At 35.9% G+C, this 25,151-nt stretch overlaps 1 protein-coding gene across 6 annotated transcripts in view; it reads right to left on the reverse strand.

Annotated features, from left to right (window-relative positions):
* The window catches only part of HSD17B4 (hydroxysteroid 17-beta dehydrogenase 4), a 96,405-nt gene that overhangs the window by 17,670 nt on the left and 53,584 nt on the right, over window positions 1-25,151 (reverse strand). For 4 of the 6 annotated variants that reach the window (XM_081499078.1, XM_081499073.1, XM_081499077.1 and 1 more), the window contains 9 exons: window positions 23,473-23,576; window positions 21,438-21,674; window positions 18,905-18,956; window positions 12,843-12,914; window positions 9,272-9,375; window positions 7,362-7,427; window positions 2,273-2,342; window positions 1,518-1,624; window positions 338-424 (listed from right to left, as the gene is read on the reverse strand). In XM_081499078.1, the coding sequence (XP_081355204.1) occupies window positions 338-424; window positions 1,518-1,624; window positions 2,273-2,342; window positions 7,362-7,427; window positions 9,272-9,375; window positions 12,843-12,914; window positions 18,905-18,956; window positions 21,438-21,674; window positions 23,473-23,576 (899 nt within the window). The remainder of the gene's footprint in view (window positions 1-337; window positions 425-1,517; window positions 1,625-2,272; window positions 2,343-7,361; window positions 7,428-9,271; window positions 9,376-12,842; window positions 12,915-18,904; window positions 18,957-21,437; window positions 21,675-23,472; window positions 23,577-25,151) is intronic. The other 2 variants (XM_081499075.1, XM_081499076.1) reach the window with 1 other exon arrangement.

Below are 25,151 nucleotides of genomic sequence, written 5' to 3' on the forward strand. Positions count from 1 at the left end.
TCATTTTATATCTGTCTATGAATCATGCCTTCAATTTTCTGAAGATTATATTCTGACAACTTGAATGATAAGGTGAGCCAAAAAGATATGGTTGGTTGGATTTTCAGAAATGTTATGTTAACAGGCATCAATTTGGTTGAGAATAAAACAGAAAATAAAAAACAAGGTACAGAGTCATCTTATTTTCAATTGAAAATTACCACTGATTTTTTTTTAATTCCTAAGTTTTACTTCATATCCATAGTTATTAACCAAAAGAATGCTACGATAGAACATAATTACAGGATACAGTGAAGAAGGTAACAAAATAATGTACGTCTAACCACCTCACTCATACCTTCGTTTGGAAATGGATTCTATTTCCTTCCTTCCACATCTCAGTCTGAAGAGTCTGTCCTGGGTATACTGGTTTTGCAAAACGAACCTTTAAAAGAAAATGTGTTTAAGGGTTAAAAATGTTTTAATATAAAGTTTTTCCATTTGGGGAAGGGGTAGTTTCAGATGGAGATTGGAGAGCATAAAAGGAAGAAGTAGGTTTGACTATACTTAAATTCACAAAAACAGTAATATGATAAAATTAGTAACGATAGGTTATAGTTAGTATAAGTTAATTTTCTTTCTAAGTATAGAATCAATAAATAGTTCACTCTTGACAAATCAAGACATAGAAGAATAACCATATTAAGCAAAGTTGTACAGGCAACCATTAGTACGACTAAAAAGAAGCAATTAAAAGTGGTACTAATTAAGTCTGGGGAATAAGATCTGGGGTTGGCATATAGGAAAGAATAATTCTACTTTTTATTTCATAATTTTCTATATGATTTTATTTGTTCTGTGTACATATTATTGGACAATAATAAAAACTATTTACAATAATCACTATAAAATAGTTTTAATAATGAGAATAATCAGTGTTACTAAAGACAACACATCAGAAAATAAATTTCCACTGCTGCATGGAGCACAAACTGATAAAAGTTTTTGGAGTTATTTGACACTGTCTTAATGATTTTTTTTTTAAGTATATGTCTTGATTTATGCAAAGATACTGTGCAGAGACAGTTTTCTTTGTAATTTATAATGGATGAAAACTTGAAGCTAACATACTGACATAGGTTTATGTTTATTAAAGTTCAAGTGCAGCCAGTTAACATTTTTAATTAAATTAAGGTAAATTATAAAATAGTAAAGCAAAATAATAACAATAATTTTTTAAAGGTATACCACAAGTTTTTGTTAAGGCATATACACTGACATATGTATGCTCCTAACTATTTGATAATTTATAAAATAATCAATCTGCTAAAAATATAATTGTATATAATACTCTTCATGATACATGTGTATTAGAGGTATTTATAGCTATGAAAAGAAAACTTGCTGAATACCAAGTCAATGAAATAATAAAAATAATAATTTCAGTACAGTACCTACTTTAAATGAAGTCACTAAGACTCCTTCTCTTCTCTAACACTAAAAAGGAACAAATATTTAAATTAATAATTTACATATACCTTAATTGCCTTGAATCTCGACACGTCATTATCTGCAAATTGCTGTAAAACATGCCTAGCAGAAAATCCAAATGTACATAACCCATGTAATATGGGCTTATCGAAACCTAAAAATAAGAGAGATAATTTAGTTAGATAAAGACACATTTCATGTTTAAAAACCAACAACAGTTAATTGAGAACTTCAAAAATAATTTTTAAACTGCATTAACCTGAATCACCATTATGTATTTTGAGAAACATGAAAAATATTCTATAAATAATACTTCCTGGGGAAAAAATTATGAAATAAACAAAGAAAAAAAATACAAGAAAGGAGTGTCAGAGATCTGGGGACACAAAGAATTATTTTGTTGGCTTCGGCTGTAACCATGAAATCATCCATGGTGATTTCAATATCCATGTATGTAGACGATCCTTCCTCAGTCTTTCAGTTTTCTGCTCTCCACTCCAATGACCTTGCCCTTCATGCTCTGTTCTCCAATGACCTTGTCCTTCATAACTCAGATATTCATCCCCATGGTCCTATCACAGACCTTGCGCCGGCAGGAGCTACCTTCCACCATAATCTGAATTTCAAGGATATCATTTTCTGAAAACTACTTCCTACCTTTCCATATCCTTTGCATAAACATATTAGGAAAGGGCTATTTTTTAAATGTCACCAGTTAAACTGCCAGTCATAAGTAGCAATGTCTTTATTATTTAGATAACTGAGCTAATATGTTCATTGGCACATATTATTAGCAACTCACCTGCTAAGCTAGCAAAGTTAGGATCAATGTGTAAGGGATTCCAATCTCCACTGAGGCGGTACAAAGCAGCCTGTGGAGAGAGAATTATAAAACTAACTAGTATATCGGTGCTTTCTTAGAATACATTAAAATAAAAACAGAAAATATGACTGGTTATTACATGAGAAATGCATCACAATATACCTAACTCTAACTTTGATTAAAAAATAACTATTTCTAACGAAAAAAGGTTAAGCATAAATCAAATGCTTTTTGTAACACCTGCCACTGAAATCAGTTGGAAAGGGATAAGGACTGTGCAAAAACAGCAATGGGAACCAAGAACTACATCTGGGAATAACACCGGTTACCAGTGACTAAGGAGAAATTCACAAAAAGGAATCTATCAATCTACTCTCATTAAAACACAATGAAGACAAGGTGTAAATGTTTATAGCCTCTTCTAAGCCAGCAAAATTTATGCCAACTTTCTTGTGGGATGTTTTAAATTGAAGCCTTTAACCCAATACTAGACACATAAACATCAAACACTTCTAATAAACTTTCAATCGACTGGGTGCACTAAATCCTGAGATCAGTTCATCCTGCAAAAAAAAAAAAAAAAAAACTGACTAGTATCTTGCCATTAAGATTACATTTCTGCTTAGTCCAGATCTTCACATCACTTCTGTACTTAGATAGGGCAGGGTTAGCAAAAAGAGGTAACAATAGGGCTTCCCAGATGGCTCAGCGGAAAAGAACCCGCTGGCAACACAGAAGATGAGGGTTCCATCCCTGGGTCAGGAGGATTCCCCTGGAGGAGGGCATGGCAACCCGTTCCGGTATTCTTGCCTGGAGAATCCCATGGACTGAGAAGCCTGGAGGGCTACAGTCCACGGAGTAGCAAAGAGTCATACATGACTGAAGCGACTGAGCAGACATGCATAAATATAACAGCAGGATCAAAAATTCACTACACTTGTCAGCATTTAAATTGTGCACTGGTCAAACGAAAAAAAAGTACTTTTCAGTACTGAAGGAAAGAAAATTCCAAAAAAGCTAAGAGTAAGTATTTTAATGTATCTGTGTATTAACTTTGAGTCTGCCTCAAGAACTCTTTCTTATCAATTGCTATGTTAAGCTTTCCAAGACTATTAAAATGTTGTGCAACAAAGGAAACTATAAGCAAGGTGAAAAGACAGCCTTCAGAATGGGAGAAAATAACAGCAAACGAAACAACGGACAAACAATCTCAAAAATATACAAGCAACTCCTGCAGCTCAATTCCAGAAAAATAAACGACCCAATCAAAAAATGGGCCAAAGAACTAAACAGACATTTCTCCAAAGAAGACATAGAGATGGCTAACAAACACATGAAAAGATGCTCAACATCACTCATTATTAGAGAAATGCAAATCAAAATCACAATGAGGTACCATTTCACGCCAGTCAGAATGGCTGCTATCCAAAAGTCTACAAGCAATAAATGCTGGAAAGGGTGTGGAGAAAAGGGAACCCTCTTACACTGTTGGTGGGAGTGCAAACTAGTACAGCCACTATGGAGAACAGTGTGGAGATTCCTTAAAAAACTGGGAATAGAACTGCCATATGACCCAGCAATCCCACTGCTAGGCATACACACCGAGGAGACCAGAATTGAAAGAGACTTGTGTACCCCAATGTTCATCACAGCACTGTTTATAATAGCCAGGACATGGAAGCAATCCAGATGTCCATCAGCAGACGAATGGATAAGGAAGCTGTGGTACATATACACCATGGAATATTACTCAGCCATTAAAAAGAATACATTTGAATCAGTTCTGTTGAGATGGATGAAACTGGAGCCCATTATACAGAGTGAAGTAAGCCAGAAAGAAAAACACCAATACAGTATACTAATGCATATATATGGAATTTGAAAGATGGTAATGATAACCCTATATGTGAGACAGAATAAGAGACAGATGCATAGAACAGTCTTATGGACTCTGAGGGAGAAGGTGAGGGTGGGACGTTCTGAGAGAATAGCATTGAAACATGTATATTATCATATGTGAAAGAGAACACCATTCCAGGTTCGATGCATGAGACAAATGCTCAGGGCTGGGGCAATGGGATGACCCAGAGGGATGGGATGGGGAGGGAGGTGGGGGGGGGGATTCAGGATGGGGAACACATGTAAACCCATGGCTAATTAATGTCAATGTATGGCAAAAACAACTACAATATTATAAAGTAATTAGCCCCCAAATAAATAAATTAAAAAATAAAAAAATAAAATGCTGTGCAAAGGCTAGCCATGTCAACATACCTGATTTTCTTAGTGTTTTTTGTTATTTTTAATTATTGATTATTCTTTTTTAATAAACTTTATCTACAGAAAATAACATTTCCTACAATTCACAGGAAAATATCATTTACTTTTTAATATGTTTTATATAATTTTAAAAAACTCTTTCTCTTTCTCTTTCCCATCACTCCATATGATAGTTTTCTAAATTATTCACTTTTTCAATGAATCAGTGTTTTTCCCCTTTACTTGGCTTCTAAAATAATTAAATCAAATCAACAATTATCAAATAGATGTGATTTACAAGATTCTGCATAAGTTATAGAGGGTTAAATGATAAATTTTAGAAAGCATTTCAAAAAAAATAAAATACTAGGCAAATATACATCATCATGTCACATACAAACAGAAAAAATGACAAACTTCAAACCCCAAATCCAGAGCTGGATTTGAACCTCAGTCTGTCTGATGCCAAAACCAATAATCTATTCAGTGTCTGACACCTTCTCCTTTGGTAATAAAGAACTACATTTTAATGGATAGTATAACCAATATTCCAAAGATTAACTTTGTTTAACAAAGATGATAGCTAAAATTCTAATTGTTAGAATAAGTAGTATAAGATATGTAACTGGAGAAACTAAAGATATTTGTTTTCTTTCTTCCCAAATACAAAGTCTGACATCTGTTACCTTCCTATTCTTTGGTCTTTATAGGTTATTGGGGATGAATTTTCTCTTTATTAATTATGACAAACCATGAACCATACTTGTAATATCATACCAATTTGAAGATTGAGAAATTCTCCTAAAGAAATGAAAAACAAAATATTCCAGAAGTGACACTGGTAGAGCTAAAACTATGATTGCCAGTTTTCTTACTGACTAAAAAATGACTCATTTAATTTAAATACCTGGCAAAAAGTTTATGCTATAGTGGCATAATCCATTCCATTCCCACTTCTCCTTAAAGGTCTGTTCATCCATAATCACCTCTCGCCACTCTCCAATGTGAATTCTCTAGCTCTTACTCCTTGTACATACATCAAGCTCTTATCTGCTATCATTATTAAGTTCTTATCCCCATCCAGGCCATACTGCAAGCTTTACATCTCTGGTAAGAGAGAATATCTATACATCAGTTTAGTTCAGAAGTCTCATTTTTCCTACCAAACTCTTTTGTGTATCTTTCTCTAATAAGTAACACTTTTCTGAATGTCTACAGCACTTACTCTACAATTCAAAGCCTTGTATATAGATGCCCTAGTTATTAAGACATCTACACATTATTTCTAAGTGTACTTTCAGTTCCTTGTCAATAGATCACACTTCTCCTTGATTTGTGTCTCCTACAGTACAGACCTAATCACAAATCCCCAGAACTTTATGTAAAGTTTTATGCAAAATGTTTTTAAAGAAATTGTGTATAGTTTTTAATCACATTCTCAAATGACCATGTGATACAAATGGCCAGGAACCTCTGTGAAATGATGGGTGCCCATTATTCATACAAAAAATATGTGTTAACTTATAAACTGTTCTTTGTCACACAGCAAAGTACTCGAGTTGGCTAAAAGCTAATGAAAAGTTCTGTTCATCTGAAAAACCAGAAAAAGAAAATCTTTCTGCTTACTGTATAAAGAAACTCAAGCCATGGAAACTATTCAGTTTTTCTTATCTACAGCAGATACATTTTATTATTTCAGAATCCCAAAAATAATAATGGAGCATTGCTGGGCTTTCTGAACCATGAAACCACAAAGTCTTTTCTGTTCTTCAGTGCCATAATAAAATTAATTTCACTATGAAGCTTTAATTAAACATAAATACGAGTGTTTTCTTAAGAAATTGATAAGAAATAGGGATGGGAAGAACATTTAAAGGCAAAAACTAATCTGAGATAAGAAGTATTATTCTATCATCCAATTATATAGCATTGGAAAAAACACAATTACTACATTTCAAACTTAATTCTTTCTAGCTCATGAAATTATATTTCTATGTGTTAGCAAACATAAATCCTGCAGAAGTTCTCATATCAATATGTCAAAATTAGTATCAAAAAATAAGTGAATTTTATAAATAATCTGCTGTCATTACCTGTTTATTCACTGCATTACTTCAGAGCTTTATGTATTCTGTTGTATATCTGCATGCTTAGTATTCTGGCCATCTTAGAGAAGAACCTTCATAACTCTCAAAAACAAAGTTGCTTTTTTTATCTTCAAGGTCACCTTTTATTTATTAAATAAATCTTTGCATGCTTACAGAATCTGTTAACTGACAGGGTATTTTATCTCCTTCATCAGAAAACATACTATTCACGCCAAACAGAACAGATTAAATCACCTACTCCTTCTAAGATGCTTTATTGTACCTGTCCACTAAAGTCGGCATAAAATAATCTGTCTCTACGCAGTACAGCTCAGCTTTCTTTTCTAATAGAAGAGAGGATAACTGAAATCTGCCCTTTATTTCATTGAGTTCTCTAAATTTTTAATGAAATTCTTCACAAAGCTAGGCAATCTTTTTAAGGCAAGCAATCCACGCCAACAAAACATGATGCTTTCTCAACTGACTTGTGAAAACCACTTTATATTTTCTTCTGATATCTAGAGGAGAAAAACAACCGCTAAGTAAAAATTCACAAACAACAAATTTCAACTACAGAAATATGCCATTATTTCTATTATGTAGAATTCTTTTGAATTCTTAGGACTACTTTTGAATTCACAGGATTTACAGGGTATCAAGAGTTACAAGTTAAAGTGCTAGGAGCCAGGTGGCTTTACCACTTTTCAAAAACACCTTGTTACCTGATTAAGTGAGGTGGTATCTGTAAGTACAGCATCAGGAGGTCTATCGGGTATGGCTATAGCTGCCTGGAAAAAAAAAAAAAACGACATGTTAAATAGTTAACAAAATAATTGCTCGTCTCTTTACCAAAATTGGTATTTGACAAACAACCATGTTTCAATGTACGGTTGTTTCTCAGTTTCCAGGACACCAAAATTTGCAGATGTTCAAGTCCCTTATACAAAATGGGGCAGTATTTACATAAAACCTATGCACATCCTCCCATATACTTTAAATCATCTCAAGATTACTTGTAATACCTAATACAATGTAAATACTGTGTAAATAGTCTGAAAACTTTCTAGAAATTTTTTTTCTGGATATTTTTGATCCATGGGTGGTTTAATCTGCAGATGCAAAACCTGTGGATGTGGAACCCGTGGATATGGAGGGCTGACTGTAATAAAATCTGTAAGCTGGATAAAAAGAAGCTTTTTTTAATACATTCAGCACATAATGACCTTTAAAATTCTGTAACTGTGAGCTTCGTCTACATTATGATTTCCCTGAAATGACTCTGTATAATGAAAGGAATTATATAACCAAGTCCATTCTCTAGGCAACAAACACAGGGACTCTTCCCAATGCAAAAGAATACTTCTTTCCAGGGGTGGTCTTTGAGGTCAGTCTTTGAGGTTTGACCAACTCAGTGGACATGAATTTGAGCAAACTCCAGGAGACAGTGGAGGACAGAGGAGCCTGGCATGCTGCAGTCCATGGGAGTGCCAAGAGTCAGACATGACTTAACAACTGAACAACAACAAAAATGATCCCATGACAACTCTTCTTAGCTGTCTCCTTGTATAGTTCTCTAGCAAACTTCTAGTTGGACTAGTTTACTTACTGCTTCCATGGAGCTACCAGACTCCTCTTGATTATCACTACAGTAACTTTGTTTTTGAAACCATCCTTACTTTTGGTTCCAATTATTTGGTTCCAAAATGAGTCAGTTTCCTTGGGAAGAGCTTCGGAGCTCTCTATTATTAAAGCCTGCCTTGGCCCCCAGGCAAAACCTCTGTGCCACTGCAACAGAGATGAGGGCAAGGACAGTGGCCCAATTCTCTCCAAGTAACATCCTCACTTTACAAGAAGGGTACTGAGCAGGAGTAGGAGCTTCTGGTCTTCTCATCTTGCCTCTAGCAGCAGGGAACCCTCATCCTGTGAGCAGGCTGGGGCAAGAGTTATCAGAGCCCTAGTATTCTTAACATGCCATCGTAGAACAAAACTCTCTATACTACAAGTGGGGGCTGGGTGGAGGAAGAGAACACCATAACTCTCGGCCACTTTTACCTGGAATAGAGCTTCTGCTACACAAGTTAGGGCAGGTAGGAGTGGGGAATAAGAAAAATGAGTGGCCTGCTCTGCCTAGGAAGACAGCGTGGCCCTATTCTGAGAGCTGAGGACAGAGGTGAAGGCCAGGTTAAACTGGAGTAAAATCCAAATTACAAAATATTTTTAGGAAAAATATGGATTGGGGCAGATTTTGAGAACTCAACAGTAATTTGAATTGTTTTATACATAAGAAATATTCTAGACATTTAATGAGTGAAGATTTTCATTTACACCAGGATCACTTGTACACGTTAGGTTTTTCTAAAAAGTTTTGGGTACAGGCAAAGTTTGTATAAGTAAAGATATTCCAGTAATTATCTCATGTACATTACACTTACCTCAGCCTGTAACGCATATAACGTGTTATATATTAAAATATACAAATATAAACAGCACTTCAAATCCAAGAACATATTCTGATTCAAGGAAGTTTAGATTACTAAAGCCCTACTCTATGAAATTATACATATAGTAAGTTCAAAATACAGATAAGCGTCCTTAATGACACACGTATGTCGTTTATGAAGTAGTAGCCTACCTTGGCTTTGTCTGATGTCCGTTTTCCACCAAAGCCTCCAGAACCAACAACAAAGATGGAGAACTGATTATAACATATAAGTTCCTCCCCAGAGTAGGAGTTGACTGAAAAGTAAATGAAAGAAGAAAGAAAAGAAGTTATTATCAAAAGACATAACCAATTAACCAATACATGATCAGTAATCCCTGTAAATGTTTCAGAAACAAAATCCAACTGCTAAAAGGTTTTGCAATTTAAAGACACCCAAGTTTGGGTTACAGAGCACTCATTTTAATCATACATACTATTAGTCTCTGGAAGGCAGAGAAAGGAAGATCTTGACAAATCCTTTCTTAACTATGAAATAGCAGTTCCTCTACCTTCTTCTAAAACTCCCCAACTGCCCTTCATATTTCAGTTCTCTCCTTCTCAAACTTTTCAAACAATTCAATTATAAAAAGCAGACTAACACACATGAAAAGATTTTTTATCATTACTAATTATTAGAGAAATGCAAATCAAAACTATGAGGTAGTAGCTCACACTGGTCAAAATGGCCATCACTAAAAAGTCTACAAATAACAAATGCTAGACTGGGTGTGGAGAAAGGGGAACCCTCCTACACTGTTGGTGGGAATGTAAATTGGTACAGCCACTATGGAAAACAGTATAGAGATTCCTCAGAAAACTAAAAATAGAATTACTATATAATCCAGCAATCCCACTCCTGGGCATATTTCCAGACAAAACTATAATTCAAAAAGATACACGCACCCCTGTGTTCATAGCAGCACTATTTACAATAGACATAACATGGAAACAACCTAAATATCCACCAACAGATAAATGGATAAAGAAGATGTGAGATACACACACACACACACACACACACACACAAAATGGAATGGTACATAGCCATGACAAAGAATGAAATAATGCCATTTGAGCAACACGGATGCACCTAGAGATTATCATACCAAGCAAAGTTAAGTCAGAGAGAGACAGACAAATGTCATATGATATCACTTATATGTGGAATCTGAAATACAAAACAAATGAATGTATCTACAAAACAGAAACAGATTTAGAGATCCAGAGAACAGATTTGTGGTTGCCTAGGGAGAGAGGAGGTGGTGAAGGGATGGATTAGGAGTTTGGGATTAGCAGATGCATCCTATATACATCCTATATACAGGATGGATAAACAAAGTCATACTGTATAGCACAGGGAACCATATTCAATATCCTGTGATAAACCATAATGGAAAAGAATATGAAAAAGAATGTATAGATATATAACTGAATCACTTTGCTGTACAACAGAAATTAACACAACATTGCAAATCCACTAAAATTCAGTAAGACTAAAAAATAAAATGCAGATAACCACACTCTAAAATTTTCAAACATTCTGCTGAAGCCCTCAATAGAGCCTGAAATATAAAAGAGGAAATAGCAAAAATGAAGGTATAAGCTTCTGGAAGGCAGGATCATGACATTTTTGCTCACATCATACTCCCAGCAGTTAGAATAGTACTTGGGACAGAAAAAGCACCTAATAAATATGCATTAATTAATGAATCAATGAACAAATGACATGAGTGAGCACATTAGTGAATAAATAAGCAAGTAATAAATGACAGATAGCTGTTCCTCTTTCTACCAACTACTTTCCTTGTGAGAGTTTGAGCATCATCTAAATCACCAGCTCTGTAAAACTAGGAATATGCTTTTGAATAGCATAAGGAAAAATATAATTATGACAAAAATAAGAAAAGCCATGATTATTTATATTTAAAATAAGACATTCATCTTTATTACACAGAAAATTGGATACCTAATTTCATCTATATTTTATCTACAAATTCTAATACATTATTACCCATTGTCAAGCTATAGGCAAATAAATGGAGTAGATCAAGAAACAAGAGTAAAAAGTAAAGCTAGGTTACCACAAAACTTCATAGTGGTACGTTACATTTGGTAGGATAGTGAGAAGATTAAAAGAAAACTGGGAGAACTGTAGCCAAATGTTAACCAACATTTGAAATGATAAGAAAATACAAATATCTAAAAAAGAAGAGGGAGAAGGAAGAAGAGGAAAAGGAGAGAGAAAAGATTCATGTTCTATGTGTCTATGGTGAAATACATAGTTTACTTTGTAAACTATGAGTTAACAAAAACATGTAATAGAAAAATACTTAAAAGCATTAAAAATGTTCTAAATATGTTATTAAGTAAAAACAAGGCAAGTTCCAAAACAACATATTCAGTATAACACCTTAGGTATGTATTAGAACAAAATGATAAAACCTATATTCCAAATACTAGATTAATATTAAACTTTCCACTGATATTTCCAAAACTTTTATAATCTTTCTTGTTTTTGTTCTTAAACTTTAAAACATAAATTTTAAGCAAGGTGTCTTTGGCTTATGTTTAACTATTAGTATTTCAATATTTATTAAACTACTATAATCTTTCCTTCCACCTCAAATAAAATGTGGCTATGGTGTTTGAATCACATTATGAGTTCAATATGTCTTAATGTACAAGGTTAAAAACCTAATTACCACTTATAAGAATGATTTAGGGGTCAAATAGGTTCCTAGTTCTAAAGAGTTAACATACGAAAGAATATTTACAACATAGTCTAATTATCAATTGAGGGTTGTCTTCATATTCTTTCCTGCTAAAACATACTCCAGGAAGCATAATTCCCCATTGTGTTCACTAGACCAGCCACGTTTCTCATCTCTGCTTTGGTTATGTTGTCACAAATCCCCTGAAATGTCCCACTCTCCTAACCCCTTATTTTCTAAAAGAGTTTGTAAACTTTTAGAATGCTAATCTTGCTTTCTCACAAATTGGAAGATAAATAGAAACTTATTAATCAACTTCTATGGTAAAGGATGGTAAAGTATGGGCTCCAAAATCACTGCTGATGGTGATTGCAGCCATGAAATTAAAAGATGCTTACTCCTTGGAAGGAAGGTTATGACCAACCTAAATAGCATATTTAAAAGCAGAGACATTACTTTGCCAACAAAGGTCCATCTAGTCAAGGCTATGGTTTTTCCAGTGGTCATGTATGGATGTAAGAGTTGGACGGTGAAGAAAGCTGAGCGCCGAAGAATTGATGCTTTTGAACTGTGGTGTTGGAGAAGACTCTTGAGAGTCCCTTGGACTGCAAGGAGATCCAACCAGTCCATCCTAAAGGAGATCAGTCCTGGGTGTTCATTGGAAGGACTGATGTTGAAGCTGAAACTCCAATACTTTGGCCACCTCATGCGAAGAGTTGACTCATTGGAAAAGATCCTAATGCTGGGAAGGATTGGGGGCAGGAGGAGAAGGGGACGACAGAGGATGAGACGGTTGTATGGCATCACCGACTCGATGGACATGGGTTTGGGTAAACTCCGGGAGTTGGTGATGGACAGGGAGGCCTGGCGTGCTGCGATTCATGGGGTCGCAAAGAGTTGGACACGACTGAGCGACTGAACTGACTGAACTGAACTGATGCTAAAGTATTATATTGCATACAAAGGCCATCAATTTAACAATATTATTATAAGAACTGGAAATTAGTTACCATCCACAAGAATTACTAAACCGGATCCTTTATCCAAGATATCAGCAACAATTGCTTCACATCTTAATTTTCCTAAAATGGAAAGTAAAAATAATAAATGTAAATAAATGAGACTGTTTTAAAGGTCATAAGTAATATATTATATGAAGACATGAGAGAATTTAACATAACTTCCACTGGAAGTTCAGCAAAACTTAAAAAACGCATGGTTTAGAACAATTTTCAATATGATGCTGAGTCATAAACATTAAAAGCAATCATAACATCTGAGTTAGCAAATTTGAAATATTAGTAATTCGGATAAATTAGGTGGTAAAAAGTAACAATTTTCAAACATTCAATGAACATTTGTTAAGCAAACAATCAACACCATTTACTCCATTCCTTATGGAATCTCTATTGGCTTCAATGAGACAATGTTTCCTTTCAACCACTTTGTTCTTTCATGGACTCTTCTTTCCATCATTTAATTGGTGACCTCTTGATGGATTATCCTTGTTTGAGAGTGAACCCATAATCTTTTTTTCCAACCTGTTTCTCTCTTTTGTTCCCTACATGAATGAACAGTACTACCCACCCAACTGCCATGGCAGAAACTTCAGCATGACGCCTGCCTCATAACTTAGTGTCTAAATATGTGACAAGACTTGAGTAGGCAGACATGGAGAGAAGTCAGAAGATATAAAAAGTTTTTTACTTCATCCTGAAGTCTACGAATAGCCATCTGGTCTTTTTAATAGGGAAGTGACAAAATATATTTGCATTTCAGAAATAATATTCTGGCTACGGTGAGATAAACAGATCTGAGGGGAGCAAGAATGGAGGCAGAGAGAACACTTGGAAAGTGAGAGATAATGGTGATCGAAATGAGGTATACAGAAATAGGATCCTAAATTCATTGAAAGGAGAAAATCAAAGATCTTGGTACCTGCCTGGGTATGAAAGATGATTTAAAAAAGAAAAAAAACGCTGAAGTTAACTAGGTTGCTGTCGCTTTCACCTCCTAAATTGCTTCTGATTCTTCCACTTCTCTCTGTCCACCACCACTTTTGCCTAAGCTACCATCATTTTATTTCAACTACCACAACAGACTTCTAACTAGTTTCCTGCACATTCGCTCTGACCAACTAACTTTAATACATGCTCCATATTATGTTTGAAGCTATTTTTTTCCAGAGTCAACCTGATTATGCCAAATCCTTCTATTTTAAGTTCTAATGGTATCAAGTATGTTTCATCTGTAATGTTTATCACATATAGTTGTAATTATACATTTATTTGTGTGCTTTTTTTCTTTTTTTGATTATAGGCTGCTCTCCCCAACAACTAGGTTATATGCTCCAAAAGGGCACAGTCCAGATTTGTTTCATTTTCCATTTATTCATAACCCTAACAGAAAGCCTAGATGTTAGGAAGCAACTGATATATAATTGTCAAATTGCAGATGATCTCCTGAGATAATCAACTCCACATTTAAACAAATACCAAGCCTACTCCTTTCATATCCCTACATTTTCTCCACTTATCCCTACTGATGCCTACAATCCTTGTCAATCAACCACATTCTCCAACCTAGATTATTACAAAAGTCTCTTACAAAATCTCCTTCCCTCTATCTCATTCCCTTATCAATCCAATCATTACAAACAGGAGCCAGAGTTGATGCTTTCTAAAATCCACATTTGGTCACATAATTCTCTCCTTACAGCCCTTCAGTGGTTATCTACTGTCTTTAAAATAAAAGTCAAACTTCCTCACAAAACCACACACTGCACACTGCCTCAGATAAAAGGAACTGTGTAAAAACAGGCTGTAATACCAAACTGAAGACTAGAATTGAGATGGCAGAGTAGGAGGACACAGAACTCACCTCTCGCACAAACTCACCAAAAAAACACCTCCACTGAAAATTAAGTGGAAATTAACAGAAAGACTCCTGTACAACCAAGACTATAAGAAAGACCCACAGGTAGGAAGTGAAGAAAAGCAATCAGGTCAGGACCTGTGGGAGAGGACTCAAAGGAAAAGGGAGATGGTATAGGGAGAGACCTTCCTGGGGGACTGAGCAATTTAAGCCACATATTGGGTGTCCAACAAAGGGAAGACAAGCCCCCATGGCTGGCTGCAAAGCCACTGGGACAAGAGGGTTATGAGAAGCCTGGACTCGCAGGAGTGAGTGAATACTTAACTTATTCTCAAGGCAGGGCAGAGAGGGCGTACTGAAACCACCTGGGTGGCTGGCTGGTTTTCTACAACTGCTCTGGCTCCCAGCCTGAGCCGAGGGAACACTCCAGCACCACTCATATCACATCACAGCTCCACAGTCTAGGGTGCCATGATCAAGGAAAAGGCTCAGCTCTAAGATGCTAAGGAGATCCAAACCCTAAGTGGAATCTGAACAGGGAGGAGGCAGCCATTATTGCTGACTGCAGAGGGGGCCCAGATCTCTGACGGTGGCCAGGCCAACAAAGCCCATGCCACAACCCTCACTGAAATACCCATACCAGCCACTCCTGCTCCTCTACGGAACCTCTCTGGGGCAAGGGTGTCAGTGCTTGAAGTGGGAAGAGCACACACTTAAAGGGAACTGAACCAGTTCAGACCCAACCCTCAGGGCTTCTGCTCCAGCAATTAGAGACGTGCTTCTGCTCTTAATGGGGTGTGGGGGGATGGTAACAGCAACTAAGTTAAGGAGAAGCCCCACCTAACATCTGACTCTACTCCTGCATCTCCAGCCCCACCCCCTACAAAGGTGATAGCTGTCAGCACATCCTGAGGAAAGACTTAAATTGTGCTCACATCAAATCCAGCTCTCCCATCAAAGTCACTGGGCAGCTGCAGACTGTATAGGGGCACACCCACAAAAGAAAAACCGTAAGTAATTATTTCACCTAATTTCAATAGATAAGCAAAATGAAAATACAGAGGAGTCTGTTTCAATTGAAAGAGTAAGAGAAAATTCCTGAAAAAGACAACAAACAAAACGGAAATAATTTACCAGATAAAGAATTCAAAGCATTAGTAATAAGAATGCTAACTGAATTAGGAGAAAGAATAGACCAATACAATGAGAGTTTTAACAAGGAATTAGAAATTTTTAAAAAGAACCAATCAGAGCTGAAGAATAGACTAACTGAAAAGAAAAATGCACTAAAAGGAATTAACAGCACACCACCCTTATGGCAGAAAGCGAAGAAGAACTAAAGAGCCTCTTGACGAAAGTGAAAGAGGAGAGTGAAAAAGCTGGCTTAAAACTCAACATTTAGAAAACTAAGATCATGGCATCTGGTCCCATCACTTCATGGGAAATAGATGGGGAAACAATGGAAACAGTGACAGACAACTTTTTTGGGCTCCAAAATCACTGCAGATGGTGTGTATAGCCATAAAATTAAAAGAAGCTTGCTCCTTGGAAGAAAAGCTATGACAAACCTAGACAGCATACTAAAAAGCAGAGACATCACTTTGCCCACAAAAGGTCCATCTAGTCAAAGCTATGGTTCTTCCCGTAGTCATGTATGGATGTGAGAGTTGGACTATAAAGAAAGCTGCGTGCCAAAGAATTGATGCTTTTGAGCTGTGGTGTTGGAGAAGACTCTTGAGAGTCCCTTGGACTGCAAGGAGATCCAACCAGTCCATCCTAAAGGAGATCAGTCCTGGGTGTTCATTGGTAGGACTGATGTTGAAGCTGAAACTCCAATACTTTGGCCACCTGATGCGAAGAGCTGACTCATTCGAAAAGACCCTTATACTGGGAAAGATTGAGGGCAGGAGGAGAAGGGGACGACGGAGGATGAGATGGTTGGACGACATCACCAACTCAATGGACATGAGTTTGGGCAAGCTCTGGGAGTTGGTGATGGACAGGGAAGCTTGGCATGCTGCAGTCCCTAGGGTCACAAGGAGTCGGACACAATTGAGCAACTGAAGGGAACTGAACTGAGGTGATATGGAAAAACATGTACGTGATCTAGAAGATAGAATACTGGAACTCAGTCAGAACAGTGAAAAGTAAAAAGCAGAGAACATTTTAAGGGATCTTTGGGTAATATCATGCATACCAACATTACATTATAGGGGTCCCAGAAGAATAGAGTAAGATGAAATTTGGCTGAAAACTTCCCAAGCCTGAAGAAGGAAACAGATGTCTAGGTACAGGAAGCACAGAAGATCCTAAAGAAGATAAATCCAGACAGACCCACACCAAGACATACCATAATTAAAATGGCAAAAGCTAAAGAGAATTCTAAAGGTAGCAAAAAGAAAAAGAGAAGGTCATATACAAAAGAATCCACATAAAGCCATCAGCTGATTTTTCTGCAGAAACTTTGCAGGCCAGAAAGGAGTGGCATGATGTATTTACAGTGCCAAAAGGGAAACCTACAACCTAGGCTACTCTTCCCAGCAAGATTATCCTTCAGAATTGAAGGAGATATAAAGAACTTTTTAGATAAGCAAAAATTAAGAGTTCATCAATACTAAACTAACCCTAGAATAAATGTTTAAGGGTCTTCTCTAAATAGAAAAGGAAAGGATATAACAAGAATTAAGTATAGAAAAGGAAAAATTCCACTAGTAAAGGCAAATATATAGGAAAGACAGAGGCTCCAATACTTAAATAAGCTAGTACAAAGATTAAGAAACAAAAACCTGTAAAATCAAGTATGATTACAACAATAAGTAAAGAGATAAACATGAAGATGTAAACTATGACATCAAAAACACAAAGTGTGGGGGAAGGGAGTAAAAAATGTAGCTCTTTTAGAATGTGTCTGAACTTAAAGGACTACCTGGTTTAAAACAAATATAGTTATAGATCAACGTATGTGAAGTCCATGGTAGCTGCAAATCAAAAACCTACAACAAATACCCAAAAACAAAAGAGAAAGGAACGCCAGCAAAAGAAAAGCACAAAACCACCAAGGAAGAAACTAAAAGGGAAAAAAAAACCAGGGAAGACTACAAGAACAACTAGAAACAAGTAACACTAATACTGAAATAGAGCTATTCGGCCTTAAGCAATTAGAATCTTATAATTTTTAATAAAATAGTTTAGTCGCTAAGTCACGTTCAACTCTGCGACCCCGTGGACTATAGCCCACCAGGCTCCTCTGTCCATGGGATTCTACAAGCAAGAATACTGGAGTGGGTTGCCATTTCCTTCTCCAAAATAAAATAAAAAGATTTAGAAAAAAATTAAAGTACAATTCTAGCTACTTGTTAACCTCTACGTTACATAATATGAAATGATAGACTTTTTTTGTGTTTTACCACCTTATACGGTCAGCATATAAATATTCTGATATCAGAGTAGCAACACAAAACAAATACATCAAAGTGAAAAAATGAGAAGCTCTACTGAACAAGTAAGATATTACTGAGAAAAATAAACTGATTATTAAGACAGACTTGATTTAACTTACTCTAAAAGAAAATAGGAAAAAGTTAATTACAAAACATCCTAGATCTTTTAACATCTTTGCTTTATAAAAACCAGTACCAACACAAATAGCTGAGAAAAGAACGAAGAATCACATCCATGGGACTGATTATACACAATCACTAAGTTTAAGATACACACAGAAAATGCTCCTTTCAGTTGTTGATCAGATTTTAAGTAGTTTTTTTTCAAGTAATTTATTAAATAAAACTATTCAAATAGGATGATATTTAAGTAACCAAAATAAGTACTAGTTAACATCGATATGGGGATTCCTGGTGGCTCAGCAGGAGAGAATCCACCTGCTAATGCAGGAGACGCGGGTTCAATCCCTAGATCAGGAAGATCCCCTGGAGAAGGAAATGGCAACCCACTCCAGTATTCTTGCCTGGGAAATCCCATGGACACAGGAGCCTGGCAGGCTAAAGTCCTTGTGGTTGCAAAGAATTAGACATGATTTTAGTGACTAAACAAAAAACAACATCAATATGCACTAATGGCTGACATGCACACAAATAACTTACAATAGAATTTATTTAGTCACTTCTGTGCCAGTTTAACACATTGACACAGTTTGGAAGGTTAGTCAGAACATAAAATTATGGTATGATCAAGAACTCACCTGCTCTGGGAATTGGTTTATATAACTCCAAGTACTGCTCCCCATGAAGAATCTACATTAAGGTAAGCAAAATTTTGTCAGTAGACTTTCTTTCTCCATAGGCTCTCTAAGTGGCATTTCATTGCCCACTTGTTCACATGTCTACTTCCCCCAAACTATCTATCTCAGTTTGGCTCTTATTCCTTAACTATATTATTCAGAAATCATCAGTCCCCCAATTCAAAGACTATCGGCTCTCTGGAACAGAGAAGATATACTGTCTTCTTTCTTGTCATTCTTAATCCTTGCTGAGTGATAATCGTGGATTATCTGCCATGGAGACACTAAACTCAGCATATTCCCAGGGCTCATCACCGTGCTTGGAACCTACTGGCTATACACTCAATATCTACTGAATAAAAATAAACAAACTGGTCAGTACTAGTAATTTCACGTGATACCTGGCAAATACTAATGTCTCAACCACAACACAAAGATAAATATTAAAGCCATGGTTACAGTAAAAGCACTATCAAGGTGAACATTTCCTTAGTGTTTATATCTTACAAATTACCTACAAAGAGTAAATACTAAAGACCTTGTGTAATTTCACAGCCACATTAACCTCAGTTTATCAAAACAAGAATATAAGAATATAATACAGGAAAACAAGTGAACAATTAAAAAAAAAAAAAAAACCTGACCACATATCCTAATGACCACACTCCACTGCTATGGGACAGCGTAATTCCCAGTCTTCCTCAGAACCCAGAAAGGAAACAGAATGGGGAGGAGGATAGTGATAAGAGGACAAATGAAGACTGGCCTCAATATCATGTCTGGAAACTCAAGGCTGGGAAGACTGGGATTCAAATCCCAAGATGGCTATCATTTCCAGTCACAGATTTGAATACCATTCATGACGTCCAATTCCTTTCAACTCCAAGGTAGAATTCTGAAATATCGGCTTTAATTGTTTACAAGGACATTATCCAAACAAGAGAACTGTATGCAACAAATGCCATGGGAGAGTGAGTGAAACAACAAACTGCTTGGCATCTATTTCTTGCCTCCCTCCCGACTTCATCAAATAATAAAATAAGTGTAGATTCTCATGGACTCAGAGAAGCAACGAACTAATGATTCTCTAGTAAATGGGTTCTCCAATCAATCAAAATCACAGAAATCAGTTTAAGGGCCTACGATTCCACAGTTATCAACTGGGTTCATGACCTGAACCTTACTTCAAGAAATAAAATATATCCTACCTCAAAAACCTTCTGACAATTGTTTGCTCATTCCTTCTTGAAACACCTTATTCACTCTGCTTCTCAAATACCACATTCTCCTGACATTCTTCATACCTCACCCAGTCTCTTTCTTCCCAGTCTCTTTCCTCCCATTCCTTCCTTTTCATTCCTTCCTTCCATCTTATTCCTTCCCAGTCTCTCTTGTTAACTCCTCCTCATCTTGTCAACCTCAATTCACCAAGGATCCCCAAACTCAGGGTTTTCGCTACCTACATTCATACGCTGGTGATTTCACCTAGTTTCATGTCTTTAAATCTCACTTAAACGCCAAGAATCCCAGGAGGACCATCCCCCAACCTCAGCTGCCCACTTTGTATCTTCACCAAAACCAGCTTCTGATCATCCCCACGTTAAAGTAACTGTACACATCTATTTTATTATACATAGTAATATGTCATATGTAACTACCATACATATTAAATATATTATATATAATTAATTATAAATCATACATAGATATATATGCATATACATCATCCCAGTTAACCAGACCAAAAGCCTTCATCCTTGACTCCTCTTTCTTTCCATGCACATCAAGGCTTGTGCTAGAATTACTATAATAGACTCCAAACTGATTTCCCTGCTTCCATGCTTGGCCCCCATATAATCTATTCTCTACAGAGGAGCAAAAATGAGCCTGTGAGTGAACATAGCCGGAACATATCACTCCTCTGTTCAAAGCACTACAAATGGCCTCTCATATTAATCAGCGTATGAGCTGAAATTCTCAAGTGACTACAAGGCCCTCTTCTCCGACCACTGCCCCCTTGCTCATTTATAGCTGTACTGACCTCCTTGCTGTTCCAAAAATAAGCTAAGTATGCACCTGCCTTGGGCCTTTTTCACCTATTCTCTGTGTTTCATATACTGTTTCCTCTTGCTCCTTCATTACTATGATCAGGTAACGATTATTATACAGAATTTACATATAAGGAAACTGAAGCTTAGAGAAGCTATTCACTCTTGGTCAAATAGCAACTAATAACACAGAGAGAATTAATAACATTATGCCAAGGATGCAGGACTGTACGTAATTGTTGTTTTCTTCTTTTTGCTTGCCTTTTCAACTGCCTACCCTTCTGTTATTAAAAAGAAAAATCAAAAGACATGTTAAATCTTTATTCTTGAATCAACCACTACATACTATTGCATTAATACACCACACACACATACACTAATGTGACATTTACCAATCATATTTAAAGAAACAGAAAAACAAAATGAAGATTTCTTATTATGCATACCTTTGCTAAGTTGATTGAAAGCCCAGGAATCTCTGCTAATCCTCCACCCATTATAGATTTCTGAGCAAGAATAACTCCAAAGGTTGGCAAACAGGAGAAATCAGAACTCCCTTCATAAATAAATTTCATATCTTTTGGCTCCTTGATTGATGCTCCCACTCCAAGGGCATACATAATAGTGTCCAGCTCCGCATAAGAAGAATAAAATGGAGGAAGCTTATGACCAATAGCTTCATCCTGTGGACCAATTGTAGAAAATTATTTTTTCACTGATATTCTTACCAAATCTTTAAATTGTTAACTTTTCAAAACTATTAACATCAAAAGAGACACAGATAAATAGAACAGTATTATGGACTCTATGGGAGAGGGCGAGGGCGGGAAGATATGGGAGAATGGCATTGAAGCATGTAAATTATCATATGTGAAATGAATTGCCAGTCCAGGTTTGATGCATGATACAGGGTGCTCGGGAGTGGTGCACTGGGATGACCCAGGGGGACAGGCTAGGGAGGGAGGTGGCGGGGGGGGTTCTGGAAGGGGAACACATGTACACCCATGGTGGATTCATGTCAATGTATGGCAAAACAAATACAATATTGTAAAGTTAAAAAATAGATAAATAAACTAATTTTAAAAAAATAAAAAAAATACTGGGAAAAAAATAAATACAACATTTTCATGTGTTAGAAAAAAAAACTATTAACTGCTACATATTTAGTGTCATAAATAGAATGGCATTTTAGTGAATTTGATGGAATATGTTTCATTACATTTGATTTTTTAATAAAAACAATTAAAAACACGTGGAAAAAGACTTCATTTACAAATAAGTACTTTTTTATTGCCTGCTTCTTGCTAACAGATAGGATATCTCATTTTCAACCTTCCTGTCTCTGATGATGGAAAACCCTATTAATTCAGTGATTGTTAGCTACTCAAAATTATAAAAAGTAACAAATTTATTATAAATAGGAATAGTGAATGGCTCTGTAAGCTCTATTATATAAAAGTCAGTATAAACACATGAGCAAAACGCTGCTTAGTGCTTATTATAAATCAGACTCTCTCATAATGGCTTGAGTTAAAATTAAGCGTTTTATCTTAAGTTGTTACCCAGGAATGTTGTTCATCTAACCGGATATTGTATTTTTCTACTTAGTGATAACATGCTTAGCTAATTTGTGAAGCATATTAGGTTAGAAAATAATGATGTCCAATTTTTTATCACTTTTATTTTAAGCAGGAGTCAACAAACAACAGCCGAGACTTAAGAATGATTTTTTACATCTTTTAAGAGTGGCCTAACAAAAGAAAAATAAGATTATGTGTCAGAAACAGTGTGTGGTCCATCTAGCCTCAAATATTTACTATCTGGCCCTTAACCAAAAAGTGGGCCAACAGAGTAAAATCACATTTATAAACTGATCATATTCTCAGGGTTAAAATTAGATTGTTTATTTTATCACTGTGTCTGCCGTGAGTCACAAAACACAAATGAATGTGTCAAATGATTTATTTCTTATTTATGCACTAAATTTAAAAAAAAAAAGGAGATGCACCAGAGATATTTAATCAGCAAACTTCACAAGAGCTATAACCAGACTTCTATTAGACTTTCTGACACAGTGGGAGACTTTTTACTTGCAGCCATGTTGACATATTTCCAAAATACAATCTGTCAATGCTTTCTCTTAAAAGACATGACTCAAAAGAGGCACTAAATTAAATATCCTTTTCTAAAAAGTTAGAAAGTGACGAAAGCATGATTATCAAAATGCTCCAAAAAACAAAAGACACACTGAAGAAGAGTAAGTGAAAGTTACATTTAATATTTTAACCTTAATTCCATTCAATTTTATACATATTTAGCACATGTTTTATAAAGTTTTATGGTCATTTATCTTTCCTATTTAACAATAAATTAATAGCTTGGAAAACCATTTTTTGCATAAAAGAAAAGAGAAAGAAAAAAAGGGAAGAAAAGAAGAAATCTTTAGAGAAGGCAGAGTTTTAGGTTTTCTCCTCCACTTACAAATCCAGATGTGGCTGCTGATGTGGCATGACTGGTACGATTTGCTGAAACTCCTCCATCTGAATTTATTTTATTTAGGGCTTCAACTATACTGCCAATGGACTCTAAAAAAAAAAAGGATAATAAATAATAATAATAATGCTTTTTATCCATCGATGGATGAATGGATAAAGATGTGGTACATATATATAATGGAATATTACTCAACTATAAAAAGAACTGAAATAATGCTAAATAAAGATGTGGGTGGACCCAGAGATTGTCATACTGAGTGAAGTAAGTCAGAAAGAGAAAGACAAATACCTGTGATATCACTTATATGTAGAATCAAAAAAAAAATGATACAAATGAACTTATTAATAAAACAGAGTTATAGATGTAGAAAACAAACCAATGGTTACCAAGGGAGAAGAGGAGAGGGGAAGGGATAAACTGGGAAATTGTAATTGATATATATACACGACTACACATAAAACACATATCTAATAAGCACCTACTGTATAGCACAGGGAATTCTACTCAGTACTCCATAATGACTAAATGGGAAACGAATCCAAAAAAGAGTGGATACATGTATATGTATAACTGATTCACTTTGCTGTACAACAGAAACTAGCACAACATTGTAAATCAGCTATACTCCAATAAAAATTAATTTTAAAAAAATCACTCCAAGGTCAATGAACCTAGAGCCTGTTATACAGAGTGAATATGTGTTGTGTTAAGTTGCTTCAGTCATGTCTGACTCTTTGCAACCCTATGAACTATAGCCCACCAGGCTTCTCTGTCCATGGTATTCTCCAAGCAAGAGTACTGAAGAGGTTTGCCATGGCCTCCTCCAGGGGATCATCCCAACTCAGGGATCAAATCCATGTCTCTTACACCTCCTGCATTGGCAGACAGGTTCTTTACCACTAGTGCCACCTGGGAAGCCCAAATATCATATATTAATGCATATATATGGAATCTAGGAAAACAGTACTGATGAACCTATTTGCAGGACAGGAATAGAGATGTAGTCATAGAGAATGAACTTGTGGACACAGCAGGGGAAAGGCAGGGGATGAAATGAGAGAGTAGCATCGACATATATACACAAGCCATGTGTAAATAGATAGTTAATGGGAAGCTGCTATATACAAGGAATTCAGCTTGCTTCTCTGTGATGACAGGGAGGGATGGGGTCCAGGGAAGAGGGAAGGTGCAAGAGAGGCTCAAGAGGGAGGGGATATATGTATACTTAAGAGCTGATTCACCTTGTTGTATAGCAGAAACCAATACAACATTATAAAGCAATTATCCTCCAATTAAAAATAAATTTAAAATTACCACTCCCACTAAGGTATGGGAAAAACATTTGCATATGTGACACATCTAACCAATTATTGCACACTGCCATTTAAATAGTGGTATACAAAAAAAAAAAAGAAAAATAGTGACATACATGACAAACTTCCAGATAGAACTATGTTTCATTTGTACTGAAAAAATTTTCAGTCATGAAATTCAAGTCCCTCAACTGCAGGAAAACTAAAGATGCACAAACTGAATTTTCTCTTTAGGATTACTGGAATTCAAATAAGACAGAGTGCTTTGGTAAACCTATTACATAAAGATCACAAAAGCATCATCTTTCAAGAGGCATAAAGAGCTAATGTTCCCCTGGTGAAATCCAAATA

This window comes from Giraffa tippelskirchi, chromosome 6, assembly GCF_054371585.1.
Source record: "Giraffa tippelskirchi isolate mGirTip1 chromosome 6, T2T-mGirTip1v1.2.pri, whole genome shotgun sequence".
NCBI lineage: Eukaryota > Metazoa > Chordata > Mammalia > Artiodactyla > Giraffidae > Giraffa > Giraffa tippelskirchi.